The 18,563-nt window shown below is 42.1% G+C and overlaps 1 protein-coding gene across 1 annotated transcript; it reads right to left on the minus strand.

The window, feature by feature from the left end:
- Positions 1 to 278: 278 nt before the first annotated feature.
- Positions 279 to 15,215, minus strand: DCAF4 (DDB1 and CUL4 associated factor 4). Its single transcript, XM_074909640.1, has 14 exons — positions 15,091 to 15,215; positions 14,357 to 14,475; positions 12,617 to 12,714; positions 10,690 to 10,847; positions 8,440 to 8,522; positions 7,700 to 7,802; positions 6,573 to 6,716; positions 5,860 to 5,909; positions 4,523 to 4,602; positions 3,110 to 3,205; positions 2,901 to 2,998; positions 1,998 to 2,174; positions 1,671 to 1,785; positions 279 to 702 (listed from the first exon to the last, which is right to left on the minus strand). Exons 2-14 carry the CDS (start codon positions 14,467 to 14,469, stop codon positions 509 to 511), a joined length of 1,509 nt encoding a protein of 502 aa, XP_074765741.1. The 5' UTR covers positions 14,470 to 14,475; positions 15,091 to 15,215; the 3' UTR covers positions 279 to 508.
- Positions 15,216 to 18,563: the final 3,348 nt, after the last annotated feature.

Genomic DNA, 18,563 nt, shown 5'->3' on the forward strand with positions numbered 1-18,563 from the left:
CTTCCACCCACAGATGTAGTAGAGACACTCGACGGAGGGACTCAGACCAAAGCTACTCCAGACAAAGCCCCAGAACACCTGTAGTGTCAGCTTCTCTACACCAGCTGCTTCACTCTGTTAATCCACCCTGTTGCACCAGCCTCCTTGCCAACACTGATGTAACCAGAGCTAAGTGGTGGCTGACTGAGTCAGAGAAGCCTTTTGACAACAAACTCAGCTAGAGCCAGGCCCTTGTCAAAAGTTACCAGCTTTTCAAAGCTTATAGTTAGATTTCAAAGAGGCTGAATACTGCTGAAGGAGTTCTCAAGCATTCAGCTTTTATTTACAAGATGTCTGAGATGTATGCAGCGAGATTTACTGAACCTGCTGAAGAAGGTTCAGAATTTCATGGGTAAAGCAGATGCAACAGCAGCACATAGTGACTCAACAGCGTGGTGACTGGTGCAAAAATTTTCAAGTTGTGTATAGGCTGGCAGCTTTGCAGACCAGGTCTGAGGAGAATATTGTGTCAGTTATAGGAGAAGTGGTAGAGATCCTGTTTGACAGCCATGAGTAAGCCAGGAACTCCTTGGCTACCCCCAAGTCTTGAAGAAAACACCACACTAGGAATGGCATCTTTGGAGGATGGGTGGGGAGAAGGGATAGTTCTAAGCAGGTGGGCATCTTGGAGACTCCAAATTCTGGTGTAGCAATCCTGACCAACTGGAAAGGAAAGGAGACCAGAATTCAACATTACACAGTAAGCACTTCACACAGCTCTGCAAGATTATCACAGAAGCAGAAGGTCTATGGGGAAAAAATCCTGACCCTTTCTACACACACTAGAGGCAATGTGCTTAGCAATACTCTATAAAATAAACATTCTACACCGAATACTGCAAAGGCAGGAAAAATGTGCATTAGGCAATAAGTTATGATACGTCAGTAGTTAGGTTGCTTTCCTCATTATCAATCTCCTAAGCCAAAAAAGGGGAGAAAAACTCACTGTCAAATTAACAAGAATTCTTCTCATTATTCTGTCACCTATTGACAAATCCAAGGAGAGCAAGGTCACTATGTTTACAGTGACAATGTGAAACTTGGCTAATACTATGAGGGTTTAGGGATTTTGCTTCATTTATTGTTACCTTTCCAACCCCAACCACAAATAAAACTTAAAAAAAAATAAAATCTCAGACTGTAGCCAAGTATATTCAAAATGAACCTGAGTGGTATAGACAGTTTACAAGGAGTTATGCTTACACGCCAGTGCTTCAGTCCATCACCACCCTACCCACTTAAGCACCAAACAAACGTAGACACGGTCTTTAGTCTCTATATAAAGTTATCACCAAATCTCCAGTTTACAGGTTGTTTCCCTGAATTTCAAAATCAAGTGTTTTCTGCTCTACTCTCAAGATACCCTGTGGAAAGCATAATGGGACTTTTGCAGGACACAGCAGATAAAGCTGTTAAGCGCTACATAGGAGTGATTACAGTAGGTGTGCATCCGTTAACATTATTTCTTAATTTTCACAGTGTATTACAGTATGTTTAAGGCTAAATTTCTTCTGAATTTTAAAGAATTAACAGCTTTACAGCTTCCAAGAGCTGTAGCTAAGAAACACTCCTCAGGTGTAAGAGGATCACTGCCATGCAGTCTACAAGTAGAGGGGAAAAAGTCAACCCACCTGCTGTAAGAAGCCCTTCCTCCTCATTTACATGCAAAGGGAGAATAGCATACTCATTGTGATGACCTTTGTACTCTTTCACACACTTTGCTGTTCTCAGGTCCCACAGTTTTATCTGCAAGTTGAAGTAGTTGTTTGAAAGAAGATATATTAACAAAGCAGAGAGTACCTGACGGTTGATAAATAAGTGGATCTGGAAGAGGACCCACATACGGAACCCACCCAGTTCCATACCACCCCCCAAAGAACAGGCATCCACCCTCAGGACTGGGAGAAGTACCCAGATACAAAAAGGACCAGAATATCCTAAACGCAACAAAACTATACCTTTCCAGCCATATCTGCTGCCATAAGATAATGTTCATCCTCAAGAAGGCGAATAGATGTAACTGCTGAGTCATGGAAGAAACGAATTGCTTTCCAGCTCTGGCCCTTCCGGTTGCGTTGACGCACATCAATGCTAAAAATCTCACCGGAACGGCAGCCATTGTACAGCATTGGGGTCTGGAAGAATCCAAGAGGAAGCAGCATACTACGTAACATCTCAAATGATCTTACAAGCTACACAGACAGAATCCACGTCAAGCTTGTGAGCCTTCTGGTGCAGCTGTCAAATTATTTTATTAACATAGGCATTAAAACCAGAATTTTTTTTTTTTTTTTTACACACTGCAACATTTTTCAGCCAACTCATTAGTTCCATTCAAACCTCAACGCTTTACTTTAGCTGTAAGAGTTCAGCTAGGTAAATTGGAACTTAGTCTAATGTAACAGCAAAACAGGAACTGGAATTCTCATATTCTGATTTTACCTTTCCCACTAAATCTTTGTGAACAAGTCCATTAATATTTTATAGGTGTCCCCTCCATCTTGATGGAGACAATATACTGAGCGTTAACAAAATTAGGTCATTTGTCAAAACCCAAACAATTTTACAACGCATTATTACTGTGCTCTTTGTACTGCCTTCATTTCCGTTTCACCTCTGTACAATTAACAAAAATTAATAACTCTGTGTTGCCACAGAGTTTGAAAACAGTTCATCTTTTTTGATGCTATTTGATTGTGTGCGAGCATCAGACCACATCAGCTCTGTTGTGGAACAGCTATCTGACATTAATTGTAATCACAACCTTATGTACAGCATGATGAGTCCCATCACAAACAGAACAAAACTCCGACCAATGAGGCACCGCTCTGAAAAAACGAAGGGTGTATGGTGGTTCTTACCTGTGTGGCAAACTGTTGTGCCAAGACATCACTACTGGTTCCAAATGTCTGTCGATGCCCTGTCACTACATTGGTCACAAGCACTCGTCTTGTCAGGCCTAAGGAAGACAGATTATATTTGTTTAGCTGTAACCTGGGTAGCTGCTGGGAGATTAATTCAGGAAGTCTTTCACACAGAGATAGGAGGGGCTGCGAGCCTTGTGGATCACCTGTGCTGAAGCAGTTGTCTGCCTGGGGATTCAGGCACCAAGCACAGGACCAGGCAGTGGATATCTTGAAACTGCACAGCATTCCAGGTCGGTCTCCTAGGAGAGGAGCAACACATGAAATATCCATAAAATGTTAGGACAGGATGGTAACTCAGAAAGCTTCTCTCTACTTCTTTCAACTTTTCAATCTGAAGCAGAGAAAACATTACACAATTAGTGTCCCTGTGCTGCTCAAGAGACGGGAAACAGAAATGGGACTTCATGACTAAGCTGAAGACTTATAGTCTGTGAGAGACTGTGAAATTTATTCAGTAGTCAGAGGAATGAACATGGCAGGGAAGAGAAAAATAACACTTGCCTTACAAGATGAAAGTTAATTTTGCCTTACAGTAAACCACCTTGTTTTAGACAGGTTAAGTTCTACTTTGCTCTCAGCATCTACTTAGCAAGGTTCCCTCAAACCAACAATTTAGGAGAGTGAAGTCAGTCAAAAAACTTGGAAATACCTAAAACAGTCAATAGAAAATACTAGACAGGAGGACTTTGGTGAAACTCAGGGCATCTGATTATGGTGAAGGGCTCAAAATGCTATATAGAGCAACTGGGCATGCTGGCCTAGTAGTCATCCATCTTCAGTGACTCTTCAGGTTCATGGCAACTCAATGCATTTTTTTTTTTAATGGCTACATAAATGATATTTAACATAGGTCCATAACTCTTTTTTATCAATCACAGATTTCCTCTATATAAACTTAACTGATCATGTCTGAATGGAAACCGGGTTAAAGGACTACTGTGTGACTTGAAGAAGCATTGTTCTGACATCTATCAAGAAAGTTCAATTAATAAAGTCCTGCCCCAAGATACAGCTACAGCCATCAGACTTAAGGCATAGGGTTCTCCAAGTCAATCACGCTTATACACAACTGAGCATGAGCTTGTACAAGGAGGTATGGGCTGAGACATGTACCAGCTTTCCCCCTTTGATTAATCCACTGAGCTCACCTGAGTAGCTACCGTGAGAAGGGATTCTGCAGTGATTCTTGGTAGTCTAGGAGGAAATTTTAGTACTTATTGCATGTAGCTTCTGAGTATTACTTACAGGCCAAGCTACTCATGAAAAAATCTCAAATGTTTATAAGTGAGGTGTTTTCCTGCCAAAGTCAAGTACTACATCAGCAGCAGCTAAAAAGAAAACTAGTGCTTTGAATACTGCTTGTCAATTAATTCTTAAGGCAAGTTCTTTCATCTGTTCACTTGTTACACTGTTTCAGACTTTCTAAGTTTTAAAAGAATACAACAGTCTCACCAGCTACTGAAGGAAGCGCGGAAATAATCTTTCCTTTGTGCTCGTTTCATACCATAACTGCTACTGAAAATTGGAGAAAAAAACACCCAACAAAAACACCCTACCTGGGTTAGTGCTGCTGAATAACGATGCTGGAAGCAGACTGGCACAGCCTGGTGTTTCTGCAATTCCCATGAGACACAGCTTGCTGAAGTGAGTTAAGGAAAACAAAGATTTCTCCCTAGAATGCAACAGGTTGCCTAAAATCTATAGCTGGGGAAAGCAAGACACACCCACAGATCTTAAAGGGAAAGTACGGTGATCTTTGATGTGTCTTAGAGTTTACAATTAAGTCTTGACTTTTCATTTCTTTCATAGGAAAGAGCTAGAAAGAACTCAAATTCTTGCTTGTGTATTTTCACTTCCAGAAAGACAAAGAGGAATACTAAGGTATCTTACTAGCCATAGAGAAAAAAATGCATGGCCTACATAAATCATTCTTATCTTTACATGCTGATGACACTGCATTAATATAGATGTTTTTCATGGAGATAAGCCGGAAAAAAGGGGAGCACACACTGGGGAGGCAAAGAAGACTCCCTTTAGTTTACATTAAAATACTTTCCAATGATTTTACCAGGTTTAAATAGGATTTGAAAACTGCATTTCAAGTTCAGTGGAGTAAATCTGACATGACTAGAGGAAAGCACGAAACAACCAAACCAAACAATCCCCAACTCCTACCCAGCTGTGAGCAAGCCTGATTAACTTCTGCCACCTTCTGGATCAGTCCTGAATTGCTTGGCTTTTCCCATGAGCCATAATTTCCTATTTTGGCACTTCAACAGCACTTCTGTTGCCTGCCACCTCCCACGTTAAAATCCCCTTTACTTCCTCTCCTCTGTGCTCTGCACTGTCCACTACTGCTTGCTCTACTATACTATCAACCTTCCTCTTCTCCTGAGACAGATCTGCAGAACATGCTTTAAAAGTTGCAGAGCATGATGCCAATGGCTTGCTCCCATTCTCCTCTTGCCCCAACCAATATGGGGATGGTTTACAACAGAAACTAACCAACCCACTTTCAAAGAGCTCCACCTCAAAGAGAAAGTGAGTTGCCTTAATCCTCTTCTCTTGTTCTTTTGCCCCAGCCAATTTCTAAACATCAATGTGGATATGGCATTGACACTATTAATGAAGCAGGAAGTCCCCAGGGCAGGAAACATGGTCTTTCACCTACAATTACACTGGAACAATTCTACATATACCTATAACATAACCACACACCTGTTTTTACTAGCTCCAACACATTTCATTTTTTTATAACTTCCTCCATTTTGCAGAAAACTTAAGTTTCTGGGGTAACTACACGAGACGTCTTCCTGGAAGTGAGTTGGCTCTATGGAGCATGATAAAGACTTGTGAAAGCTGAACTGAGATTTTGCTTTTTTTAAAAGGATATAAAACATGAGAATCTGGATGAGTCAATGATGCCCAGCACACAGAATTCACCTTCAGACAGAAGACAACATACTATTTTTGTGATCTTTCATTCAATTCATGAGAGGGTATTTCCACAAAAAATGACATAAAACTATGGGCTGTGCTCACTAAATAGTCCAGTAACATGGCACGAGCATTTTAGCCTCATACTCCTCTTAAATGTAAGAGACAGAGCAGCACTGAGAAGTCTGTCCAAACACAGACTGAGGCACCGAGCACATCCTATTTAAGAGATCATCCTTAAAATAATCTGAGCATGAAAAGATTATGAAAGCTTGTTTTAAATATGCTTCATGTTCAAGGATAAACACATTTTCCCAAAACTACTTGTAAGAAGCATGCAAATCTTAGTAGCTTCTGGCCCTCAACATCAATTTTGTCATGTACGGCCAAGCGCAACTCTGAAGTAAGCGCTATCCTTTGAAGCAGATACTTCTACATAGTCTTCCATTGCAACTACAGCATAACATTCCTGAGAACTAACATTTGTACTGAGGACTTTCACAAACAAGTTCACTGTGATTCTGCATTTATCCAATCTTCATATTGCTAGATTCTTCCATTCTCTGCTCCTAACCCCTTCCCCAACCCTCATGCATTTCCAGCTGTGCCTCCCAGGAACAGCGTTCTGGGAATGCTACAACCGAAGGAAGCAGGAACAAAACACAGTACTTTGCGGTTTGTGAAGTAGAGGTTGTCATACATCTCCACAGTGAGAGACTCCTTCCCCAAACCACTGAGGTTGATGATACCGTATTTACATCCTCCATGTTCTACGTCGTTCACAGTGAATATCCGTTCACAAGCAACATCTGCCTGTAAAAGAAAAGCTTACTGGTCACACTTACTGAAACCTTACAGGAAAAAATAGCTTGAGGGAGGTCTAAAATGAAACAACACATTGATTCTCATCCCTTTAACACCATCTGCTTTCCATTCATCTCTAAAACCAGTGGCCAACTCCCTTTTTTTTGTATGCGTGCACAGGAAAAACCTGAATAAGAAAAGGATTTAGTCCTTGAGTAACAATAAAGACTCTTTCCAATTATATCACTTCTAGACACTTATTCTAGCTGATTAGTAAGCACAGATTGGTATTGGTAGAGGACTCGAAAATTTAAACCTTATCAAAAATCAGTGTGCAATTCTCCTGCTGTTAGATCACAGCAAAAAGGCTGGTGCCACATTTCAACTTTTCCTCTGTGACATTAAGTTTCTGACTCCCTTCTGGCTTCAGCTACCTATGCAGTACTCTGTTTACAAGGCCAGGAGCTGATCCTGGAGAGCTTCCTACATAGACTATGGAAGATATTTGCTCCGGAGACCTCTCCTGCACATACAGTACTATCAAAACCAGAGGAAACTGCTTTCAGATCATGAGATGTAACATGATTACTGATGTTTACATAGATTCGCTGGACCACAAACCACTCCCAAACGCTTCTCTTCCATTTTGTTTTTCTTTCTCTTAATCCTCTCCACTCCCCCTTCCCAGCCCCACACTAATTATCCACTCAACACCTGTTTGTTTTTTCCAGGAGAACGTGTTGATAAGCTTCAAAAAAACACCAAATGCAAACAGTTTTATATCCAGCCTTTCATCATTTTCCTTTCTAGAAAAGGAACAGCCCCTTCCTACCTGTTTAAAATTACCAAGCAGTTTTTGAGAACTGACACAATAGGAATAACGCACCTTTGAATGCAAAATTTGACTTATGGGATTTGATTACAGGATCCTGAATTTTTCACTAAAGATTGGCTCTCTTTATCCTGAAGACTTAACAGTTCTCATAACATACCACAATTATTTTAAAGTTGTTGGTTCCAGCAACTGAGGAATCTGGACTGTGAATTTCTATCTTCCTCCTCTGCATGCAGTTCACTTTCAGTTCATGGACCAGCCTGTAAAAGCAGGTGGGGGGGCAAGGGGGGAGAGAAGAATTGGGGTAAGCCTTAGTTTAATGCCAATAAGAATAATTCTAGATAGGATATCCAGAACTGCTTCTCAATCACAAAAGATAAAATGGCTGAACCACCAGCATGTTGCTGTTTCACTTCCATAACCCATGAATATGTGCATCTTCCACACTCACAGAATTTCACCCTGTTATTTTGAACCCTGGCACATCTTCAGCAGCAGAAACAACAATACAGCAAGCCACTAACTTGCCTTCTGTGCTGTTACTGAATCTGAGCTATCTTATGCAGGCAAGGGGAACGGTCATGTCAGTTGAAGAGCATTCATCCAAAGAAAAGCTGCACTGCATTCACAAAGCACAACGTGGCAAACCAGCATATATAGGGAAAAAAAAGGAAGTTTTAAACTCCATTTATCTGAAATTGGGAAACCTCTTCTTCATTTGAATTCTCATCACTTTAGTAATCTGATTATAAACGCATATAACTATTTTTTATTATAAGTAATATGTTCTTCTTTGTCCTAAGTGAAACAGTGAGAAATGCAAAAAACCTGATAGGAACTGTTGCACTAATGGCAGAACTTGGTGTTGCAAAGAAAAGGCAAATCAAGTCATTGTACCTGCAATAATTTGTGGAACTGAGCAAACCCAGCTGCCTTTTCTGTAACAGCATAGATGAGTTCAGTCCAGCCCTGGTTGTTTTCTGGAAGAGAATAATATGAAACCCTACTCAGTTATTCGCTTGTTTATGATTCAGACATGGCTGTGGGTCTTAGATGTTTGGGATATTTAGATAACTTTCTCCTCTAGCCTACATACATTAGAATTTTCAGAGCATCTATAAGACACATTACAGCACCATCTCCCTTGTCTACTACAGGAGACCAGTATATAAGTAGACAAGAAGATATGCCTGCAAGATGTGGGGTATTTCTATAAATACAAAAACTGGAGGAAAAAAAACCACAAACCAAACCCAACAGCCATTGTTTTTGCTTGACATAATCAGTAGTATCACCTTAAGGTGTGAGGTTATCTTCTGGTGTCATTAGTAATACCTTGAATTCTTTTTATACATCAAAATTTCTATCACAACAAGACTGCTATTAACTATGCAGTCTTACTGCTGCACTAAACTACTTTTCCAATCATGATTTTTTTTTCATTTCATGCAAACACTTTCTGGGGAGACTGAAGAGCTGCCAGTCAGAGGGGGACCTGGGGGTGTTGATTGACAGCCGGCTGAACAGGAGCCAGCAGTGTGCCCAGGGGGCCAAAAAGGCCAAAGGCATCCTGGCTTGTGTCAGCAATAGCGTGGCCAGCAGGGACAGGGAAGGGATCTCACCCCTGTACTCGGCACTGCTGAGGCCGCCCCTCGATTCCTGTGTTCAGTTTTGGGCCCCTCACTACAAAAAGGACATTGAATGACTCGAGCGTGTCCAGAGAAGGGCAACGGAGCTGGTGCAGGATCTGGAGCACAGGTCGTACGGGGAGTGGCTGAGGGAACTGGGGGGGTTTAGTCTGGAGAAGAGGAGGCTGAGGGGAGACCTCATCGCCCTCTACAGCTCCCTGCAAGGAGGGTGCAGAGAGCTGGGGATGAGTCTCTTGAACCAAGTAACAAGGGATAGGACAAGAGGGAATGGCCTCAAGTTGCACCAGGGAAGGTTTAGACTGGCTATTAGGAAGCATTTATTTCCAGAAGGGGTTGTTGGGCGTTGGAATGGGCTGCCCGGGGAGGTGATGGAGTCCCCATCCCTGGAGGGGTTTAAGAGTCGGCGCTGAGGGATCTGGTGTAGTTGGGAACTGTCAGTGCTAGGTTAACACTTGGACTAGATGATCTTCAAGGTCCTTTCCAACCTAGCTGATTCTGTGAAGGATTGAGTACTTTGCAGAGTTATGGAGTAAAAAAATATTTTTGATAATGCTTAGACTAAACAAGTATTTAAGAATCAAAATGCTCTATCTGGGAGCCTAATTCAGATGTCGGATTCAATAGCCAGATTTTGAGAAGAGATGTATATCCACAATTCCCATTAACAGCAATGAGGCCAGCAGCTTTTTGGTATCTATGAAACCTAAACTGCTCATGGAAACAGCTAAAACAACAACAACAACAAAGCCAAAACCAAACCAGCAGCAGCACTTTTGCAGTGAATACTGAAGAGCTGAATAGCTGGCTGAAATGAGAACTTCACTACCTAAAGAAGAAAAACACTGCTTGCTTCTTCCAGATGAGAGCATATTTAAGATGAATTGTGATTTGTAAAGTTATAAGACACAGCTTTCAGGTAATTAAAACACATCCCTGTTGGGTATTTTACCCAGATTACAGATACGCAGCATCAGCAGTAACTCTGCCTTAACACTTTATGAAGAAAAGTGTACAGGTTTTCCAGGCATAAATGTTAAGCCCTGCCTTGATTTTACCTGTCCAAAGAAATCCTTCATAAAAAAGCTGTTTCCACAAAATATCAATACACTTGTTCCTTCAGGGTCCAGGAATATGATCAATACATTTATTAAACACGTGGAAAACTCAAAATCAAGACCCCACTTTGCCAATTCAAGGCAGGGATTTGAAAACTGGCATCCAATATTCCGACTCAAGTGTAACTGTTGGACAATCTGCAATTCTGAGCACAGTTCCTGCCTCTTCACGGGTTTTTTGTTTCTAATGACTTGCTTTCATTCCTGTGTGGAACAGCCAAACAAAAGGCTTCAAGGACTATAAATTCTCAGCAAAAAGAAATTTTTGTTTCTTCAGACAGCTTAGGGAACTGTATCACAGACAGAACTGAAAGGCTTTAGCTTATAATCTGTCCTGGGCCACAGCACAATAAAGCCTAATTGCAATCTTTTTCAGAATGTACCTTCTTTTGTTTTTCTTCCTCTTCTAAGAGTCTCAGTCTTTTGCATTCCATGGCCTTGTACTGAATGCTCTCCTTGGTGAGTGGGTTGTAGTTATTATGTCCAGGCAGTAGGCGAAAATAGCGATTCTTTTCTGAGTCATAGTAAAATCCCGGCAGTTCTTAGAGGAAAAGAAAAAAAAGTGGCAAAACCCAGGCAAAATCAGATGGATAACTAGATTTGTTTATTGCTCTTTGACATCCCACATCTTCATGGGAATGTCAGAGTTACGAGGCTCAAAGAAGCTCTTACTCCCAGCAGGTCCCAAGCATGGTACACAGACTAGAAACAGATGACAGCCACATAAAGGGAAAAAAAAAAAAAAAAAAAAAGATTATTTATAGTTTTCAAATGCAGTACCATTACAAGGTACAAAAGGGATGTCACCACTGGCCAAGATGAAATCCAGACAGATCAGAGAAGCAGAGAGGAAAGGTTTTGCTGCAGTACAAAAATTACTTTTCTTTATAAATCAATCATGAGGTGAGGGGACACTCTTGGTTGAAAGACGAAGTAAGGCAGTCCCAAACAAGAAAAAATTGACAATGAGGTATCATCCAGACCAAAATAAAGTGATTCACTCCCCCGAACAAGCCACTTCTTCCACACATAGAAGAGATTTAGATGCAATCAAGAGTACATTTGGACAACACACAGAGGCTCCTTCCAAAGATAAATTGGAATGAGAGAAATACTCAATTTTAGTGCTTCACCGCCCAAGTAAATTCAGAGGCAGACAGGTAAAATACTTTGACAGATACATAATGGTACATTGTCTCAAGACAAAGGATTTTATTCAGGAGAGGTGAGTGTTAACATTTAATTTCAAGAGTTTTTATTTAAACCTTTATCTACTACCAGAAATTTCATCTCAAGTCACATCTTTTTGCTGCTGTTTACAATTCAGCTCCTTGTCAGCATCTTTTAGGATGCAGCTTAGCAGAAGCAACCAAGATTTATTGAGGTCAACAAAAATATGAAGATAGTGAATGAATCAGTAAGGTTCATAAAAGTACACTGCATTTAGTATATAGGATCTAATTAAACAGCAATAAATGTTTTGCAGTATACATCTCCTAACACGCTCACAACTTCTTAAGCACAAAAGGGTGCTATACAAAAAAAAAAGTCTCTCTAAACTCTGGCTCTCTCTGCATTAAGAGGTTATAGAATCAGGGGTGTTTCAGGACTGTCCTGTTGTGGAAAAATACACGTTCCCAGAGGCTTAGCTTTTGCTAGGGTTATTTAATAAGTCAGGAAAGCAGAATGCAAATGGGACATCTTCCTCAATAGCACTGCCACTGAATCAAGTCTGGTTTCACCAGTCAACTCCCTGATAATGAACAAACATTTAGCCAGAGTGTATTTCTTACAGACTACAAAATACACTGAAGGCATAGAGAGAGATGTTCCCCCACCCCAGAAGTGGTGGATCGTTGTGTCTTACAAAAGACTAAATAACTGGATGCAAGTTATAATTTTTATATACTCTTTTATATTCTTTGCTTATTTAATATTTCTATTGAAAGATATATTTTATAACACCTTCAGCATGTATGAGAAAGGAAACAAAGTTAATTTTCTTCCCAAAGCAACATTTCTGGTGGGAGAAATAGAATTCTCCTTTTCCAGTTCACACCAGCTTGGCTAAGCACATTAAGTTTTCAAACATAAGAAGCACCTGTGGGCCTGAAAGTGCATTTGGCCCTGCTCTCTAGACCCTCATTTACTACATTTTTTTGTATCACCTGATGTTACTTTTCCCTACAGACTTTACTGCTTATATCCTTCCTGTAGCACCATACTATTAACGCAGCTACTACTACTTTTTTCATACAGTCAGCACACAATATAGACATTGGTGTTTGACCCACACACACATTCTCTTACCTGGTACTACAGAGTTCTGTGTTAAACTAGATGAAGAAGGATTTCCACTGCTGCTGGGGCCTGCATTCACTGGGGTCTGTGATTCCTCCTGTTCCAGCCTAAAAAACCAGCATTGCCTTCAAGACAGGTTTATAGTTGTCCTACACATCTCTCCCACAAAGAATCTAGAAAGCAGCTTGTTACTGACATTAATGGAGTACAATTTTGCAGGGCTGTGATAAGCACACTGTGCATATCACCATACACTAAACCATGAAAATGAAACAGTACAAATATTCAGCTTATAAACCTCTCAAGAACATTAGAGTCACCAACATCTCAAAAGCCTTAACTACTTGCTAAAATACTAGAGGTGGCTGCTTATTCTGCAAGTGCTTTTACCTTTCCAATAAAAGATTAATTCTGGGCATTTTACCATATCCCCAACTAAAAGAAAAGCCCAGCCTTGAAAGCATGTAAGTCTTCAGTGTAAAGTAAGAAACAGTGTGGGTTAAACACTGATATCAGGTCAAAAATATCTTGCTTTCTCTTCATGACAAGAATTTCATTGATGAGGTTCAGAAATATGCAAAATAAACAAAAGTTTAATGAAAACTCCAAGAAAGAAAACTCTTTGTTTTCATAATAAACATCACAGTCAACAGGGCAACTGCAGCTTTCTTCTTTCTGAAGCAATTTAAATGAACACATTCAGTACCGATGAGCAAAATTCCACTGGAATGTTTTCTGAATCACCCACACAAATCTTATTTTTTAAGCAGGTCTTATACCATGTCATCTTAAAAGCATTAGGCCAAGATGTTTTGCAAGAGCTATAATTTATTGAAAACAAGATGACAAGGAAATTCTAGTCCTAATACCAGCTCTATTCTCTATTGATTATAGAACTTTGAAAATAGCTAAAGAACATAACTTATCAAAAAGGGGAAAAAACCCCCCACAACAAACCTAAGCACTTCAGTTTAAAGCTTTTCAATAAAATTCTTTTACTTCTATATTCACTATATTAGGGCCTATTTGTATTTCTAACTTTTCTTACACAAATACTAGTAATGGGGCAACTTAAATATATATATGTATGTGTCATCTCCTCTAAAAATCTGTTAAAAAAAAAATGTTTAGAGCATTAAAGCAAAGGATTGGCCTCTTTTATTCCTTCCTGTAAGAGGCACTAAGGAAAGAACAGAGCAAAGAGCCATAAAAATAGCTCAAATACTGGCAAGAATAAGTTTAAAACATAGTTTTCTGAAAGAATCAGTTTTCAATTCAGTGGACTATTCCTGAGACCCTATTTCAGTTTCCTGATCTGCTAGATGTGCCACTGTTACCATGTTACTAGCATGCTTTCAAACTTTCAGGAAGATCCTTTAATGACAGTTTTTTACACTAGTAAACACTGAGGCATAAAACAAATGGGCAGGTGGAATGTAGTACTTACAAACAGTTTTCCTCCCTGAACTATCTTTGCATATTGATGAGGGGTTTATGGACAATCAGGCACATCTGAAAGAACCAGCTCATGGAACTACATCTCAGTTTAAAATCAATATACAGTTGTGAACATATGATAAATTTCCACCAATCAATGCAATTCCACTCCCACTAGGGATGACAGATATACCAGAAGTACTGTCTACTAGATTTTTAGATGGCAACCCTCCCAGTTCTAGATAGGCACCATTCTGCAAATTTAATTAGATATAACATCTATCAGCTTAACCCACGCTGAGCTGCACATACCTGCTTTCAGCATGGTTATTGTGACTGGGTCTTCTGTACCGACGGGGATGGTAGCTGTGCTTGCGATTGCTCCATCCATGTTTTTCTTTGCCTCTCCAGTAATTTCTCTTCATTTCTACCTATAAAGCAAACACACACACACATACTTCAATGCTACCTGCCTGGAAGGGTCCAACATACAAAACAGTCTCTTAACACAACCTCTTTTCAACCACTTTCAAATAGCTTGTTGTGGCCTAGGGATCAAAACCAAGGAGGCACGTTGAAGTAAGTAATTTGCTTTTAAAGAGAAACGCTTTCAAGCCTAAAAAGCATCAGGTCTTAAAGTAAAGCAAGGCAGAGCAGCACTGTCGGCCGGAGGCCGGAACACCCCCGGTACGGTGGCGACCGCAGGCAGCGCTGACAAACACCTCCCAGCTCGGCTCTCCTGTGCGCAGCCCCACTGAAGCCGGGCGTTAGCAAGGGCCAGCTTCCTCCGGAGCACCGCGGCGCCAAACCGAAGCCACCACCGGCGGCCGGCCCGCCCGCCTCCCGCACCGGGCCCAGGCGCCGCCCTGCTCCCGCGGGGACGCGGCGGTATGAGCAGGCGGCCGGGAGCAGCGTAGCCGGAGAGCCCGGGCCTGGCCTCGCCTCCCCACAGCGGCCGCACCGGGCCGGCATCCCCGGCCGCGGCCTTGTCAGCGACCAGGCCCACCCACCGCCCGTGCCACAGGCGCTTCCTCACGCCTACCGACCTCCCTGCCGGGCCGGGCCCAGCTCCGCGGCTCGGCTCACCCAGCCGCGCTGAAACCAAAAGCCCCTGAGGCCGAGGCCGAGGCGCGACCGCGGGCAGGCGCTGGGCCGCCCTGCCCTGCCCTGCCCTGCCCTGCCCTGCCCTGCCCTGCCCTGCCCTACCAGCGCTGTCACCGCCGCGCCCCCGCCGCCAGACCTCGCTACCTCCACCCTGCCGCCAAAGCTCCGCCCGTACCCCGACGGGCGCTCCCGACTGGCCCTCATCCGCGCCCCCCACTTGATGGACAGCTCACTCACCAAACAGAAGAAGGCCAAACCAGCGCGTGCGCCCCGCGGTGGGGCGGGGCCACAGCGGCGGCAGGCTGGGGCGGGCCCCGGAGGTGCGGGCGGGCCCTGCAAATAAAACCAGAGCGGGGGAGAGTGGGGCGGGTGTTTTTGGTGGCGAGAGGGTGTTTATCGCGGTGGGGAGGCGGCAGCGTTCGGGTGGCTGAGGGCCGGGCGGCTGAGGGCCGGGCGTGCGTGTGCGAGCCTGGAAGGAGCTGCCGGCCAGCGCTTAGGGCCGTGTTTCTGTGTGAGGGGTAGCGTTGTGCATCGCTTATGGCGGGCGGGAGCTCTGCGGTGAGGGGATGAGCTGGCGAGGCCTTACCGCCGCTGCGGGTCGGGCTGTGGGGAGTTGGGGGCCTGTGTGGGGGAGCCCCCCAGCGGGGCGAGTCAAGAGCTCAGCTCTGCGAGGGGAAGCACTGGCTTCCTCCGCGAGTTGGCGTTGAAGGCGGAAAGGAAGGAGGCACGGAGGTGTGTTTCTGAGGGGTGAGGTCACTGGAAGGGCACCGCCGCTGCCTTCTCTGCGTCCCTAGCTGGATAAAGGCCATGCTTTGGGGAGCTAGAAGCCGTTACAACCTCTCTAAGCTTCTCAAGGATTTAGAAAAGAGAGTGGTGGCTCTAAAGTGACCCTTCCACCTGAGGCCTCTTGATGCTTAAAGTTTGAGCCTTCTGCTGCTGGGCGACAGATGGGTGATACTGAGGCATTAGTACTAGACTAGGTGGGAGGAAAAAAAACTCGGGGCTGCGGTAATCAGCAGCAGGAAGAGCTCAGCACTCCTCAGGTAGTCAGCAAAAGCTGGAAGAGCAACAAAAGGATGTAGTGGTAACTGCCATCTATTAGCAGTTACTGTAAGAAATCCCTTCTCTTATTAATTTTTCACTGAAGGTGTCCTTAAGCTCATTTTGTACAGTGGCTTTTCTCCTCCCCTTCCTGCTTATAGATCATCTAGGAGTTAAAAAAAATGAAAACCAGTATGGTAAAAATGTTTATTCATCTAAGGATGATTAAAGTTACAGCAAAACATAAGCTATAGTTCACAAAAAACCGTGGAAAACCAGGGGTTTAGCCTTTCTCCTTCTGAAAAGTTAGGGTTTTTTTGTCACTTAAAGAACTTTAAATAAGAAAATGCCAGTACTGGGAAAATAGGCAACAGTTTTCTACTTGTTCCTCTGAATGTTTAGACCTTGCACAAATTGGTCAGGGTTACTTGGCAGGAGAGTAATATTGGGGAGATAGTTTTTTGTTCTGTCTTTCACTTGGTGTGTGTTTTAAGTTCAAAATGCATAGAGTTAAATATAGTCCACAAAAGTATGTCTTTAAAGGTATGAACAGCTGGAGCATTCACCTGCAGCTTGTATAGTCTGTGAACTCTGTTTCTTTATCTTTATGAGGCAGACCACCAGAATGACCTAATTCTAAGGCATTTTTCATTGATTAGACCTGCTTCTCTTAGTGGTTTAGTGATACTAATCTTTAGTTTCCACAAGATAATTTAGAATTTTAATACAGTAACAGAAGAGTAAAAGTGCCTGTAGAAAGCTGCAAGAGCAGCCCTTGCTGTGAATTGTTCATCACTGGTGTAGACTGGATTCAAAATGCTGGTTTATATGGTAGTCGTACTTGGTGATCGGTATGTATATTTGATGCTGATACACCTATGGGCAGGGTTGTAGGGAATATATTTTTTCCTGTTTGCTGGCTTGTGGGTAGTAATTCAGAATGTCTAAGAAGTAATTTTATACTCTGCTTCTTTTGTTGACTTTGTTTCATCTTTTTAAATTTCTGATGCCAGTGGGCAATGTTTCAGGTTCTGTGACCAATATGCTGCTTGTAAGCTGTGGGTTTGTCCCCACTGAAATAGCATTACCATCGGTGAAAAAGTATGTTAAATTATTTGTCTTCTCACTTGTGTTGCATGTACTTACTATGGAAATTCATAGACAAGAACAGACTGGAAGTTATTTCAGAGATCACTGGTTTTTCTGTGTATGTATTAAATAAAATCTAGAAATAAAATACACCACCTCTTTATTGTTCCTTAGCAGTTGGTTGTCTAACCTCTTCTTAAAGCCTTTTGGTTTGGTTTATTCGGATTATTTTATTTTTCACTAAAAGATTTTTCTAGTATGTTACCTGAATGCTTATTGCTGCAATTTAAAATCATTACTGCTGTTCCCTCTGCCTTCTGTGGATAAAGAAAACAATTTATTACCTTGTTCATTGCAACCGTATTTGAAAATTGGTAATGCTGTCCCACTTGAGTCTTTTTTTCTAGATGAAAGAGTGGCTAAAGAATGCCAATTCACTTGGATATTACAGATGGCAACTTCTAGCTTTGATCATTCTTGCTTCGTTTTTGGACCCTTTCCATGGGGAATACATCTTTCCTTTGAAGCATGTTCCCAAAAACTGGATATACCACTACTACTCAGCTGAGGCCTTCCTAGTGCCGAGTGTGTGTTTCAGGCTGTACTCGCGTTTCAGAGTTATATGATGTTTTACAGTTGCACAACAGTGTTAACTTTCATGAAGCTTATGGTCAAAAGGGATGCGGGCGCTTCAGTTTGAGAACTGCTATGAGATCAGTTGTTTTCAGTCTGGGTTTGTGGAATTGTCTGTGCTTGGGCTGGTCTCAGTTGAATGCTGCTCTTCTTGGGCCAGTTTTTGGACTGGTCAAGGCCATCCTGGCCTGCAGAGTGGGCTCTGCTATTGAGTTGTGTCCTCCATTTGCTCTGGCTGTTTTTCTACTTATTTGACCTGAGGAACTGGTTTTATACCTATGTAGTCCATTAAATACAGGCTAAATATTCAGGCTATATTTACTTAGTTTATTAGTTAAATTTAAAGTGTAATTGCAAATTTCATTAAAACCTTCTGTAAAGTCAAAACTTTGTTAATAACATTAGAATTTATGGTTTGAATGTAGGTTTAGGATTATTGCAGTTTAGTGAGTTGCCTTTCAGCTGAGCTGCTGTACCTGAATCTGTGTTCATTCTTAGCAGTCACGTCTGAAAACTATAATTAGTTTGCTTAAACCCTCCTTGTGCTGAGGCTTAAGCTGTGTATTTTATCTTATGCTTGTTGGGGACTAAAACTGTGCATTCTGCCAGTTAAAGCTTAGCTTACATAAGGTGACTCATTAATCTTTGGTAA

Source organism: Athene noctua, chromosome 6 (assembly GCF_965140245.1).
Source record: "Athene noctua chromosome 6, bAthNoc1.hap1.1, whole genome shotgun sequence".
Taxonomy (NCBI): domain Eukaryota; kingdom Metazoa; phylum Chordata; class Aves; order Strigiformes; family Strigidae; genus Athene; species Athene noctua.

Excerpts from the sequence above, each read along its gene's own strand:
- DCAF4 (XM_074909640.1), bottom strand. The coding sequence starts at position 14,469 with ATGAAGAGAAATTACTGGAGAGGCAAAGAAAAACATGGATGGAGCAAT. Across the intron at positions 7,803-8,439 it reads AGTTCCACAAATTATTGCAG|GCTGGTCCATGAACTGAAAG; the intron begins GTACAATGACTT and ends CTGCTTTTACAG. Across the intron at positions 2,175-2,900 it reads CACAACAGTTTGCCACACAG|ACCCCAATGCTGTACAATGG; the intron begins GTAAGAACCACC and ends GGATTCTTCCAG.